The 14,888-nt window shown below is 42.0% G+C and overlaps 1 protein-coding gene across 8 annotated transcripts in view; it reads left to right on the forward strand.

Moving 5' to 3' along the window:
- AKAP6 (A-kinase anchoring protein 6) overlaps positions 1-14,888 on the forward strand; it is a 1,180,609-nt gene that overhangs the window by 194,194 nt on the left and 971,527 nt on the right. For 7 of the 8 annotated variants that reach the window (XM_029598925.1, XM_029598924.1, XM_029598922.1 and 4 more), the window contains one exon: positions 4,645-5,003. The exons of the other annotated variant lie outside the window; for it this stretch is intronic. In XM_029598925.1, the coding sequence (XP_029454785.1) occupies positions 4,689-5,003 (315 nt within the window). In that variant the 5' untranslated portion in view covers positions 4,645-4,688. The remainder of the gene's footprint in view (positions 1-4,644; positions 5,004-14,888) is intronic. 8 annotated transcript variants of the gene reach the window in all.

The raw sequence follows: 14,888 nt of genomic DNA on the forward strand, positions 1-14,888 counted from the left end.
TGGTGGAAAAATCAGATCAATCTTATTTTTACAAATGGAACAGGTTTAAGTCATGGTGTTCCTCACTGTCACTTGATCCTTTTACCTGTTCCACAATGAAGTTTCTAGACTATCTCTGGCACTTATCAGAGTCAGGTCTAAAAACTTCTTCCATCAGGATGCATGTCAATGCGGGAGCCGCCTTCCATAAAGGTGTTGGGGATGTACCCATTTCAGTTCAACCCCTTGTGACACGCTTTTTGAAGGGCTTGCTCCACCTCAAGCCTCCACTGTGCCCTCCGGCCCCTTCTTGGGACCTCAACCTGGTTTTGAGTCAGCTCATGAAACCACCATTCGAGCCTCTCCAATCCTGTGATCTTCGATATCTCACATGGAAAGTGATTTTTCTTTTGGCAATCACATCTGCTCACAGAGTTAGTGAGTTACAGGACCTAGTTACCTATCCGCCCTGCACTAAACTTCTGCATGACCGGGTAGTACTCCGCACTCACCCTAAGTTTTTGCCTAAAGTAGTATTGGAGTTTCACATTAATCAATCCATTATACTAACAACCTTCTTTCCTAGGCCCCATTCTAATCCAGGAGAACAGGCTCTGCATACTCTTGACTGTAAATGGGCTCTAGCATTCTATCTAGTACTTAATTGTTTGTTTCTTTCCATTCCACCAAATTGGGACAGCCTGTGGGTAAGCAGACTCTCTCCTCCTGGTTAGCAGACTGCATATCCTTTTGCTATCAGCAAGCAGGCATTCCACTTCAAGACCATGTCAAAGCAGAGAGAGAGAGAGAGAGAGAGAGAGAGAGAGAGAAGCCATAATGTGCTCATCCTAGGTAGGTATTTATATCTCTATAGGAGGCCCCCCTAGTAACTCGAGGTGAGGTTTAGGTATTAGTGTAGGGGTTAGGGGCCACTTTGACATTCAAAATGAGATGTACAAACAGAACAGTGCTCCCTTGTGAAGATTTGATGACCTTCACAGTGAGGAAGATGACATTTGTGCAATGTTCTCTCAGCCTAGCTTGATGTTACCCAGGTAGAGAGTCCATCAAGCTAGGTTGAGAGAACATTGCACAAATCTCATCTTTGGGTGAGTTTCCTCACTCCGATTAGCAGGAATAGGCTTAACAGAGACCACGTTAAAATGGTTTACTTCTTATTTGAACAACCGGTTCTATCAAGTACATATTAATAACACCATATCTGACAAAATTGAACTCAACACAGGGGTCCCCCAAGGCTCAGCTTTATCAGCGTCTTTATTTAACATCTATATGTTACTCATTGTCACCTACTGTCTGGACTCGGGTTAACCCATTACTTATAAACAGATGACATCCAGATCTTATTACCAATCAGGATACCTTTGAAAAAGCCTATGAAACGATGGCAATGTATTTGAAAGTGATCAAACAACTACTCACACAAATGAGACTAGTATTAAATATTGAAAAAACTGAGAATTTTATTAGAAAGGAAAATATCCCCTAGAAGCTCAAGGTTGATAACTCTCCAAGATAATACTAATTTTAAACTGGCTGAACATATTAGGGATTTAGGAGTCATAATTGATCCAGAACTGTGTCTTAAAAAACATATTTCAACTAAAGTAAGGGAGGGTTACTCTAAACTAATGATACTGAAACGCCTGAAACCCCTTCTTTCGCAAAATGATTTTCGCACAGTCCTGCAAGTATTAATTTTTGCAAGCACCAACTATTGAAATTCCTTACTTTTAGGTCTCCCTGCCTCTTCCATTCGACCTCTACAGGGCCTGCAAAATGCAGTGGCAAGAATTTTAACTGGCAAAAGGAAAAAAGACCATATCACCCCTATCCTGATAGACTTATACTGGTTATCCATTGATTCACGGTTTAAATTCAAAACACTTTGCATTTTGCACAACTCATTCATGGAGTGCAAGTAGACTGGCTAAATACAGCAATTAGACTGCACATTCCTCAAAGAAACCTGCATTCCGCAAACAAGGGTTTACTATCCTTACCCTCTGTTCATTCTGCACATCTGAATCAAGTTAGGGAGGGAGCGTTGTCACTAGCAGGACCCAAACTATGGAACACGCTACCAACATCTCTGAGGCTCGGAAGTGATTTTAAAAAGTTTAAGCTAGAATTAAAAACCTGGCTTTTCAGCAGAGCATAAACAGAGTGGTTTAGAGAGCTTTTATCTTTTACTTTTATGCCTTTTTAGTTTTTCTATTTTAGTATGAATGCATTTTTTTAGTGATTAATTTAATTCATTAATTCTCTTATTATTAATTTGAATTATTATTGTATATTTTAGGGCTTAGATTTTGTTTTATTGACATTTTAGTTATTATTTATAATTGTTATTTTATATATAGGAATTTGATAACTGCATTTGTTATTGTATCTGTGTGCTATAATTAGTGAACCATTACGATGGCTTGTCTTAGTGACGGTATATAAAACTTAATAATAATAAATAAATGTCCTGGAGGCACTCTTAACTGGTCTGGTTTTCAGAATATCTGTAATGACTATGCAGAAAATATATTTGCATACTTTGGCAACCTAGAGACTGATGCAATAAAGCGTAATGTGCATAGTCAGGGTCTTTTGTGTACACTAAAACTAGCATGCCATGCTTAAGGCCTTAACAAGCACATTAAGACAGTCTTGTCCCTTAATATGTTAATGAGTATAGAAGTGAGGCTTTTATATGTGCAATGTAAATAAGATATATGCTTTCCTCATATGATATTAACCATAGGCTCATTAACACCAAAAATGTAACACCTGCATCGAACCAGGAGTTAAATTTTTAGTGCTGGGAAATTATCACTTCCTCCTCCACGATCAAAAAACTCTATCCTTTCCTGCTCTCCTCCAACAACTCCCACCCCTTTCTTCAAAATGGGCACTTACCATGCAGAAGTTGACTTCTTTTTTATCAGCAGGAGGGATGGCAGAGTCTGTCCGGGTGCTAAAGTCCAAATGTCACTGCCTAGTAGCGCTTCACTACGTATCAAACATAGCCCTGCCAGATGGTGTCATTCGAAAATGGTAGCAAGGCTTGCAGGATGTCTCTGCAGTCCCTCTTACTGCTGAAGAAATGGGTCTCCATCAGCAAGGTGTAACTCCAGTAGACCTCCATGACACTGTAAATGAATGTCCAATGTGTTGTATTCAGACATTGTTGACTTGATCAGGATTACAATTTTATGAATGCTCCACATGCTTTGTAAATCCTTTATGTTCCAGAGGTAGAGATGTATCTGTTAGGATGGCAACTGGCAAAATAAGGGCCAGGAGGGTGGTTGAGTTTGATGATTGAGTGAGGAGGTGGACATTTCTATTTTTTATTGGACACTCTGGAATTCTCAGATGGTGTTTGAGGTGATTAGAAAAATGTTATTTTTATTCTTTTTGTTTTTAATATGTTTGTATACCACTTTGGGCAGTCTGTTAAAGGCCAGGAATGGCGGGAAGGCAGTTTATAGAACTATAAATAAACAATTTGTAGTTGCTCACAACTACAATTTGGATCATTAGTCTGACCCCCATCTAAAACGATTAGCTACACAATGGCCCTGTCCTGTTTAAAAGTAATTTAATGCAGTCCAGAGGTGCAACAGGTGGTCAGAACCATTCAGGAGGTGGCTAGAGGGTGGGAGAGTCTGGCCAGGGGCTACAAAATTACTTCAAGAGTAGAAGTGAGGGAGGAGGGTGCCCTGGAAGGAGCTCTGTAATGCCAAGCAGAGTGGGGTAGGGTAATTTTCACATTCTTTATGGGGATGGGGTGGTTGGGGAAAGGACATTTCCCCACTCCTACTGGTTCTTTCACTTTAGGCCAATTAGCATAGAGGACTTTTTTGCAGCTAGTGTGGACATTACACTTTTTTGTGTTATCATTTTAGCACTGAGGCCATGCCACTGAGGGAACATTTTAGCATGCCCATGGTAAAATTATTGCATCGCATGATTCAATACTGTTTTAATGTGTTCATAAAAATCTTTACTTAGTTACATGCTAAAACAATTTTTTAGCATAAGCTTTATTGCCTATGCCTTCTAAATACATGCAAATATATTTCATGTATATTCATTTTGTCTATCCAAAAATCCAGGCTGGTTAGTTATGCCTTCAGGACTTAGTTGGGAACACTGCCGAAAAGCAATCATTTAATGGCCCTAACATAAGTTTCAGATGCATTCCATTTGAGTTTTAATTCTGCCATAATTTCCCTTCAAAAGAGTTTGAAATGAGGTTCAAATGCATTTGCAGTATGCTCCAAAACACATCCAGGTTTAAGAAGACTGCCACAGGCTTTAAATTGGATTGGGTATGGTGTTTCGATTAGCTTCAAACCAGTAAGGAGGTTTAGTTCATCTGAATTTGAAGTTGATCCTGTCTTCCTCATATTTTCATCCCAATCATAAAAGGGAACTGCTCCATGGAAATATGCCAATATCTATCTAATTCAGATACTTATGTTGCCTTATGAAAAAATACAAATGTTAGAAAAAGTAAAATATTGTGTGTGGAGAGGATACATGACAGGGGATTTTATACTAACTGTTCTAGCTGTTAATTGGACTCTAAAATCTATCTAATACTGCTGCTTTGGAATTAAAATTCTGATGTCCCTTTTGCCTTTACAGCTATTTTTTGGAAGGATTATGATTTAGAATTGACCACATTAGCCATGAGTGTAGCAGTTTCCTCCATGAGGTCACAAGAACCGGATCCCATGGCAGCTGAGGCCATGCCTATGGCCATCAACTTGATTCCCACAGCAGACCCATGTGGGAAAGCAGAGCTGATGAGGGCAGCAGATTCCACACAGCAGTATGAGAAGCCTCCGCCTTTGCATTCGGGAGCTGATTGGAAGATTGTTCTCCACCTTCCTGAAATTGAGATGTGGCTCAGAACAACATCCGAAAGGGTTCGCGATCTGACGTACTCTGTGCAGCAGGACTTGAACAGCAAACACGTGGATGTGCACTTAGTACAGCTGAAGGTGAGATTTTTTTGCTTGTTTTATCATATATTCCTGCTACATGCTAACTCTAGTGACAAGAGGTGAGAGTTAAAGCTAAATTTTAAGAGCTCTGCTGCTAGATCTGCTCTTCCAGGTAGATGGCTGATGGTTGGAGCTGCTGTCTTTAGCTGTGATACAAGCTGTGCTTCTTAGATTAACCCCTTAATGAGGATGGAAACCTTGAATTTAAATGCTCTCTTGTGCCCTGTTTGCACTACAACAGCCTGTATGAGAATGAGATGCAGTAATGCTGCTTGCATGACTGTGCTTGAGGGTAGAATATTTAATGAAAGAGAGGCTTTGTTTGCACTGCTGGTTTCAACCTCAGCAAGGATACTTTTTCTCATATTAACACTTTTTCTCATATTAACATATTAACATTGTCAGCTAAAATATGCAGATGCAATTGCTACTTTCCTCCTTTGTTGTGGAATATGTCACAAGAAGCTAGTTCTTCCCATCTACCGGACAGTGGGAATTGCAGTGAGTATCTATCATGTCACATAACTGTGGTGAAACAGATGGACGAAAGTCCCCAAGGTTCAATCAGAATTCAGTGTCAGTATCTGCACAGCTCATAAGAATATAAGAAGTGCCATGCTGGGTCAGAACAAGTCCATTGAGCCTAGCATTTTGTCTCTGATGGTAGCCAATCCGGGTCACAAGTACTCAGCAGATCCCCAATAGTTGATCTATTTCTTGTATCTCACTCCCAGGAATAAATTCTGGCTTTTCCAAGTCTACCTGGCAAACAACTGTTTATGGACTTTTCCTTCAGGATCTTGTCCAATCCTCTTTTGAACCCCACTATGTTAGTTGCCTTGACCACATCCTTGGAAACAGATTCCATAGCTTGATTGTGCACTGAGTGAACAAATACTCTCTATGATTCGTTTTAAATCTGCTAGTTGTTAGTTTTATGCAGTTTTCCCTAATTTTAATGTTGTTTGATGGGGTAAATAACAGTTTCCTATTTACCCGGTCCATCCCACTCATGATTTTATAAATTTCAATCATATCCTCTCTCAGTCATCTCTTTTCCAAACTAAAGAGTCTTATTCTGTTTAGTCAGTCATTTTCCATAAGAGAGCTTTTCTAGCCTCTTGATCATGTTTGTCACCATTACCTATATCTTTTCTATGTCTACTATGACTTTTTTAAGATGGGACAAACATAACTGCATACAATATTCAAGGTGCAGTCACATAATGGATCTTTACAAATGTATTATTATATACTCAGTTTTGTTCTCTATTCATTTTCAAGTAGTTCCTAACATTTTATTTGTCTTTTTGACCACTGCCACACACTGAGCCAAAGACTTTAAGGTATTGTCCATAAGAACTCCAAAGTCCTATTCCTGGATGATGACTCCTATGGAATGTAGTTGGGATTATTTTTCCCTATGGCATTACTTTGCACTTGTCCACATTAAATTGCATCTGTCATTTACAAGTCCAGTTTCTAGTCTCACAAGGTTCTTCTGCAACTCTTCACAATCTGCTGCTGTTTTAACAACTCAGAACAAATTTGGTCACCTCACTCATCATTCTTTCTCCACATCATTTATGAATATGCTAAATATCACAGATCTTAATACAGACCCTCGGGGCATTCTACTAATGATCTTTCTCCATTTTGAAAACTGACCATTTAGTCCTACCCTCTATTTCCTGTCTTTTATCCAGTTATAAATTCACAATAGGACACTGCCTCCCAACCTATGACTTCCCAATATCCCAAGGAGGCTCTCATGAAGTACTTTGTCAAATGCTTTCTAAAAATCAAAATATACTATATCAACCAGCTCACCTTTATCTGCAGATTTATTTACACCCTTGAAAAAAATCTAATAAATTGGAAAGGCAAGACTTCCCTTTGCAAAAGCCATGTTGACTTTCTCACATTAAACCATGTCTATTTATGTGATCAGTAATTTTGCTTTTAGGAATAGCTTCTACCATTTTTCCCTGCATCAAGATCAGGCTCACCAGTCTTTAGTTTCCTGGATCACTTAGGAACCCTTTTTAAAAATTGGCATTGCATTGGCCACCCTCTAGTCTTCGGGTACCCTGGCTGTTTTAAATGATAGGTTGCAAACCACCAGAAACAGGTTTGCAATTTCATTTTCAGTTCCTTCAGAGCTCTGGGATGAATGCTATCTGGTCCTGGTGATTTGTTATTCTTATGTCTGTCAATCTGAGTTATGTTCTCCAGTTTCAAAGTGATTCCATCTAGTTGCTCAGAGTCATCATCATCAAAAAATGTTTCTGGTGTGGGTATGACCCCAATATCCTCCTCAGTAAAGACATAGGGAAAAATTAATTTCGTTTTTCTGCTATTTATTTGTCCTCCCTAACCACCTTTTTATCCTTTGATCATCTAGTGGCCCAACAGACTCCTTCACAGGCTTTTTGCTTTGAACACATTTGAAAAAGATTGTATTTGTTTTCACCTCAATGGCAAGCTTCTTTTCAAATTCTCTCTTAGCTTGATTTCTTTTAGACATGTAACTTGGCAGTGTTTATGCACTTACCTAATTCCCTCATATGTGTCTGCCTTCCATTTTTTAAATGATGCACGTTAGGCTTTAGTTGTTCTTTCACCTTATTGCTAAACCATGCCGCCAGTTTTTTTTGTTTTTCTTCAGTCTTTTTTAATGCATGGAATACATTTTGTCTGGGCCTCAAGGGTGGTAATTTTAAATATTGTCCACGCTTCCTTCAACTTTATTACCTTGTTTATTGTTCCTTTCAATTTTTTTCTAACATATTTCCTCATTATATCATAGTCTTCCTTTTTATAGTAATCACTGGAGGGCAAATACTAAGGAAAACTACTGCAGTAGCATTTATGTCTAATTATATTACATTATGATCACTATTGCCAAGTGGATCCTTTATCTCTTGCACCAGGTTCTGATTTTCACTCAGAACTAGATCTAATATAGTTCCCCCTCTTCTTGGATCTATGACCAACTGCTGAATTAAACAGTCATTGATGGCATCTAAGAATCTTACCTCCCTTGCATGTTCTGTTGTGACATTTGCCCAATCAATATTCAGGTAATTGAAGTCTCCCATTATTATTATGTTGCCCATTTTGCTAGCCAGTCTAATTTCTTGGTATTTTACAGTCTGTTTCCTCATCCTATCCAGGTGGGCAGTATTATATCCCCACTACTATACTTTTCACTTTTACCCTGGAATTTCTATTGATAAGGATTCTAGAGTACACTTGTTTCCTGCAAAACTTTTATCCTGCTTGACTCTGCCATCTTTAATATGTAATGCCATCTCACCACCAATTTTATCTGTCATTATATCGATATAATTTATTTCCTGGTATCACAGTGTCCATTGGTTATCCTCCTTCCACCAGGTCTCCAAGATTCCTATTATGTCTATATCATCCTTTAGTGCCATACATTCTAACTCTCCAGTCTTATTTTTCAGACTTCTGGCAGTTGCATAGAGACATTTTAAAATAGTTTTATTTGTATTTCTATTTTTACATATACTCACAATCTGTTTATTATCAGATGATACAGGCATTTGGAATCATTTTTATCTCTGTGCTCTGAAATTTAAATACATCTGGATTTTTTTCAGTTTTTACAACCACTTTTCTATCAGGACATTTTAACTTGCTTGATTTGCTAGTATCTTTTGAAGATATCTCTCTCTGAACCAAGCGCTGCTGAGCGACTGTTGGTTTTTCCCATATTCTAGTTTAAAAGCACCAGCAGCCTGGTTCTGCTCTAGTTAAGGTGGAGACCATCCTATCAGAATAATCTTCCCTTTCCCAAATATTTTCCCCAGTACCTAACTAACCTAAACCCTCTTCCCTGCACTATCATCTTATCCATGCATTGAGATTCTGCGGCTTGGCCTGCTTCTGGGGCTCTGCACATAGAACGGGAAGCTTTCTAAGAATGCAATCCTGGAGATTCTGGATTTTGATTTCCTAAGAACCTAAATTTAGCTTCCAAAACCTCCCTCCTGCACTTTCCTATTTCATTAGTACCCACATGTTCCACAACAGCTGGCTCCTCCCCAGCCCTCTCTAAAATCTTATCTATGTGGCACATGAGGTCTGCACTAGGTACGCAAGTTACCTAGTGATCCTCACACTCACCAGCCAACCAGTGATCTACTTTGAAATGATCAAATCACCTATTACAATGGGTATCCTAATTCTTCCCTCCTGGACACGGACCACTGGAGACACACCCATGATGCTAGAAGATAAAGCATCACCTGGGGGAGAGGTCTTAGTTACAAGATCACTTACTGCCACACAAAGGTCATGGTCTCCTGCCAGGTGATCTTGATCCTCCAAAGCAGCACAAGGGCTACTTGACTGGAGTTGGGATTGCTCTACTATATTCATGAAGGTCTCCTCTATATACCTTTCTGTCTGCCTCAGTTCATCCAGGTCTTCCATTCTGGTCTCCAGAGATCGGACACATTCTCTGAGATCCAGGATTTCTTTGCACCAGGTGCACACATACAACTTCTCACCAACAGGTAGATAATCATACATGTGGCACTTGGTGCAAAAGGCTGGAGCACCCCCATCTCACTGCTGAACTTGTATCTGCATCTTAATTTCTTGAGTTCTTAAAAGTCTTAAAGGCTGATTAAGAAGTAGGTATGTCTCTATTTAAATGTTGTTAAATGTGATTAGGACTTTTACATTTATTTATTTGATGTCTTTTAAATTTGATAAGTAGGTTAGTTAGTGAATGACCACCAACAGGACTAAAATTAGTCAATCACTGAAATCAGTGTTAAATGAATATTATTTTAAGTGACTGACTTATTTTGAAGACCTTCTTCCTAATAGGGGTGATAATCTATATATGAAAAAATAAGATGGATAGGTAGCAGGATGTGAATCACACTAGTAACTGGTTGCCAAGCAATCAGTGCTCTCACCTTTTCAGATCAAGTAAGTGACCTTTGCATACTCAAAATTCAAATACTGGCAAACAAAATACTATCTTTTACTAGCGCAGAGAAATAAAATCCATTTTCCCACTATACAGAAAATTCTAACTTTGGCAAACAAATACTAACTTTAAAATTGGCACACATTAGTAATAGTTTAAACTTACCAGCAGCAGATGAACATTCCACTTTTGGCAGGCTCTTTAGACCCTCCTTCTCAGGGACCCCAACAAACTTTCCCCTTTCTTACTGTAATATCAATGAGCAAAATGTAAGCAGTATACTGTTTTCATATTCCTAGAATCGGTGCTCATCAATCTCCATTGGCTCCCTATAAAATATATTATATAAATATAAATATAAAATACATTCAAAAAAAGACTCAAAACCTGGCTTTCACAGAAGCCTACGCCTGAGCTGGACTTTACTAACACCCTCCCTTCCTGGACAATTTCATTTTATCCCACATTGCTTAATAATCCTAGAATTAATTTCAATTCCCTCCTGCCAATTTTCAACCACTTGTTACATGATTGATTCTAATCTCTAGTTTATAAGATTTCTGTTATTTAAATTGATGTATTTTATAACGTGTTGTTTAATTCAATTTTTTCCAAGTTCCTCATTTTCCTTATGCTCTGTAAGACACACGTGTTAAGTCATTTCAATGTTATATGTAAACCGAAGTGATTAGTAACATTGTTACCAGAACCTCGGTATATAAAAATGTTAAATAAAAACAAATAAATAAATTGTCATGGAGTGTGAGCCCTTGAGCTGTGGTGAGATTAGTGCTGCCCGGCTGACAACCCATCTGGGTCCCCACTGACAGTAAGCAGACTGGCTCTGGCTGGAACAAAGTCTAGACTTCATCTGTACCAGTCTTTTCCCCTGCAGGTTGAACCCTTAGGTTCTGAGACCAGTAGTACTTAGGCGAGAGTCCAGAGAAGAGCAAGTAGACAGTTCATAACCAGGCCAAGGTCAGGGCAAGCAGAGTTCAGGCAGCTTCCGTATTCATGCAATGGTTGGGGCAGGCAGAAATCAAGCAGTATTAGTATCCAGCAATGGTCAGGCACAAGAGAGTAAACTGAAGGGGAAGCAGGATCAGGGCAGGGACAAATTAAAAGGGCAGGAGCAGGCTGGAACAAAGCTAAAGGCAGGAGAAGCAATAGATAATACTTCTGAAAAGACAATAGTCTTTGCCATGTGTCTAATCTTCTTCCCTAGATTTTGTAAATCTTTCTGTACTTTGTGGACACCAATTCTAGCGAGGGTCTTGGTCCCCAGATGGATGATAACATTGATATGAAAGTTCTTACTTTCTTCTATAATTGCGTTGACTACCTGGTTTGCATTTCTATTAGCTGAGGATCCTGGAAGGCATTTAGCTGTTGTGTCCCCATCAAAATGAGTTCCCAAATTGGTTCCTCTGATGGCTGAGTCTCCCAGCAGAAGCAGCTTTCTTTTATGGCATTCGATCATCTTGAAGGGTTTCTGGGTGCATTGGATGGCTATTTCCCTTTCAGATATCACTTCATATTCTGTTCCTGGGGCTTCTTCATTTTCTAATGCAGAAAATGTATTATGCAAGTGTAACAGTGGGGAAGGTGGGTGTCTCTTCATCACAGGCCTTATTCTGCCAAAGCCCACTGTATTCCACTATTCCTGGGAATCTGAATCCTGGATGTCTGACTTCTCTGTGGGAGTGGGGGCAGATACACAGAATGCTTCAACGTTGAGGAAACTGGGTATCTCAGAGTCACAGGTCTTGTTCTACAAGAGCCCACTGTAAACCATTTATACCTAGGTTTCTGAATCCTCATTGAGAGTTGGGAGAGATATTGTGGATGCTTTAAAGGAAGGGGAAGTTATTTGAAACTTGGATAATATCTCTTTCAAGTGCATTAGCTCCTTATTCATGGCAGAAAGCTGAAGGCAAATTTGGACAACCCTTAATTCTTCAAATGATAGGCCTTGGGGCATAAGCACCACAATTGTTGCATTGAATAAATGACATTTTCCTTATAGTGACTAATAAACAAGTTCAGAGATTGGTACTTCAATCCTATATTATTTAATTATCCTAAGTCCTTGGAAGAACTATTTAAGAAGGAAACACTCTAGGGTGGCAGGGAATAAACAGCAGAGACAAAGCAAAATGTTGTTGCACGCCCCGTCTGCGCCCAGCCCGCGCATGGGCCTGCTCATCTCACTAGCTCCTCTGCAGGTCACGAGTCGGCCTCCCCAGCGGCAGCCGCGAGCTCCTCTAGGCCTCGGTGTCCCGCTCCTCTAGGCCTCAGTCACCGGGCCTTCCACTGCACACCAGGCCTCACGCCGGGGTTCAGTGTCTCCAGTGGCGTTGGCCACACCCCTATGCGCACACACGCGGACCTCTAGGCCTCTTGTAGGGCCAGGGGCAGGTCCTAGTTCCACAGCGTGCCCTGGTTGATGGAACGATATAAGGAAGTCCCTGCCTGCACTTCCTTGGCTTGGCGATCAGATCGGCATTGTATTGTGTTCTAGTTTGCCTCCGTGTTCACAGTCTTGTTCCAGCCTTTTTCCAGCGTCCTTCTGTTCCAGCGTCTGTCTGTCCATCTTCCCAGGTAGTACCCTTGGACTGTCTCTCTGGTACTGACCTCGGCCTGTTCCTTGACCATCCTGTTCGCTGCCTGCATCCTGACCTCTGCCTGCCTTGTGATCTCATCTGACCTGCGGAACCTGACTATTCCTCAGAGTGATCCTCGGATTCTGACCTCGGCTGCCATTGACCACGTCTCCTGATTCTGGCTCTGTCCCTTGCCTTGTCATCGCCTATACTGTTTGGACCTTCCTTGCCTCTCCAGGCCAACAGCGTGAAGTCTAACTGCGCTCCCTTGCTGATCATAGGCACGCCTCTCTACTACCTCTCTGGGAGACCCTGAGAGGCCCACCTAAGTCCATGCGGCCCGGGTCCCTACGGACTCCACCCGGGGGAACCTCGGTCTTCCAGTGGTCAAGCTCATCCTAGCCTCTGTCTCCTCCTGTGCTCCACCCCCTGGGGGCAGGTGCTTCCTGGTCCATACCAGGGAGCCGTTCTCCACTGCTCCAGGACAAGGGTCCACCTCCAAGCGCAACAAATATATTGTGAAAAATAAAGAGTATAGTTATATTAAGAAATAAAAGTCACTTTTTTCCTAAGGGTTAAGGTGTTTATAATAGAAATTAATTGAGAAGTATCTAATCACTTTCTAGTGAGTGTAATGTCTGGCCAATCGTGGAACAACCCCGCGACTGGCCTCACCCTGGAAAGGGAAAGGAACATTTATGCCATATAGATAATTTCAATGCCTGTCTCAAAACCTGGTATAAGGAAAGTGGTTTTGGATACATTGGAGGCTGGGGCCATGTATGGAGCAATAAAAGATTATATGGTAATGATGTATTACATTTGTCTATGGCAGGAAAGAGGATGCTAAGTGAAAAATTCAGTTCATATATTATCAGACATTTAAACTAGGAAGCGGGGATGGAAAGAAGTGGCCAGTGAATTTGGCATGTCACCCCCAAGCAAAACAGGGAGAGTGAAGAAAAAGTAACAATCAATGAGTTCAAAAAAGCAGAAAAGGTAACTAGGAGGAGCAGCTGGAAATCTTTAAATACAAATGCTTGTAGTAGGGATGTGAATCGTGTCCTCGATCGTCTTAACGATCGATTTCGGCTGGGAGGGGGAGGGAATCGTATTGTTGCCGTTTGGGGGGGTAAAATATCGTGAAAAATCTAAAAATCTAAAAATCGCAAAACCGGCACATTAAAACCCCCTAAAACCCACCCCCGACCCTTTAAATTAAATCCCCCACCCTCCCGAACCCCCCCCAAATGACTTAAATAACCTGCGGGTCCAGCGGCGGTCCGGAACGGCAGCGGCCGGAACGGGCTCCTGCTCCTGAATCTTGTTGTCTTCAGCCGGCGCCATTTTGGAAAATGGCGCCGAAAAATGGCGGCGGCCATAGACGAACACGATTGGACGGCAGGAGGTCCTTCCGGACCCCCGCTGGACTTTTGGCAAGTCTCGTGGGGGTCAGGAGGCCCCCCACAAGCTGGCCAAAAGTTCCTGGAGGTCCAGCGGGGGTCAGGGAGCGATTTCCCGCCGCGAATCGTTTTCGTACGGAAAATGGCACCGGCCATACGCGTATGGCCGGCGCCATTTTCCGTACGGAAAATGGCGCCGGCAGGAGATCGACTGCAGGAGGTCGTTCAGCGAGGGTTCCGGCGCCTTGCTGAACAACCTCCTGCAGTCGATCTCCTGCCGGCGCCATTTTCCGTACGAAAACGATTCGCGGCGAAAAATGGCGGCGGCCATAGACGAACACGATTGGACGGCAGGAGGTCCTTCCGGACCCCCGCTGGACTTTTGGCAAGTCTCGTGGGGGTCAGGAGGCCCCCACAAGCTGGCCAAAAGTTCCTGGAGGTCCAGCGGGGGTCAGGGAGCGATTTCCCGCCGCGAATCGTTTTCGTACGGAAAATGGCGCCGGCAGGAGATCGACTGCAGGAGGTCGTTCAGCGAGGGTTCCGGCGCCTCGCTGAACAACCTCCTGCAGTCGATCTCCTGCCGGCGCCATTTCCGTATGAAAACGATTCGCGGCGGGAAATCGCTCCCTGACCCCCGCTGGACCTCCAGGAACTTTTGGCCAGCTTGTGGGGGGCCTCCTGACCCCCACGAGACTTGCCAAAAGTCCAGCGGGGGTCCGGAAGGACCTCCTGCCGTCCAATCGTGTTCGTCTATGGCCGCCGCCATTTTTCAGCGCCATTTTGGAAAATGGCGCCGGCTGAAGACAACAAGATTCAGGAGCAGGAGCCCGTTCCGGACCGCTGCCGTTCCGGACCGCTGGACCCGCAGGTTATTTAAGTCATTTGGGGGGGTTCGGGAGGGTGG

Source organism: Rhinatrema bivittatum, chromosome 4 (assembly GCF_901001135.1).
Source record: "Rhinatrema bivittatum chromosome 4, aRhiBiv1.1, whole genome shotgun sequence".
NCBI classification, from domain to species: domain Eukaryota; kingdom Metazoa; phylum Chordata; class Amphibia; order Gymnophiona; family Rhinatrematidae; genus Rhinatrema; species Rhinatrema bivittatum.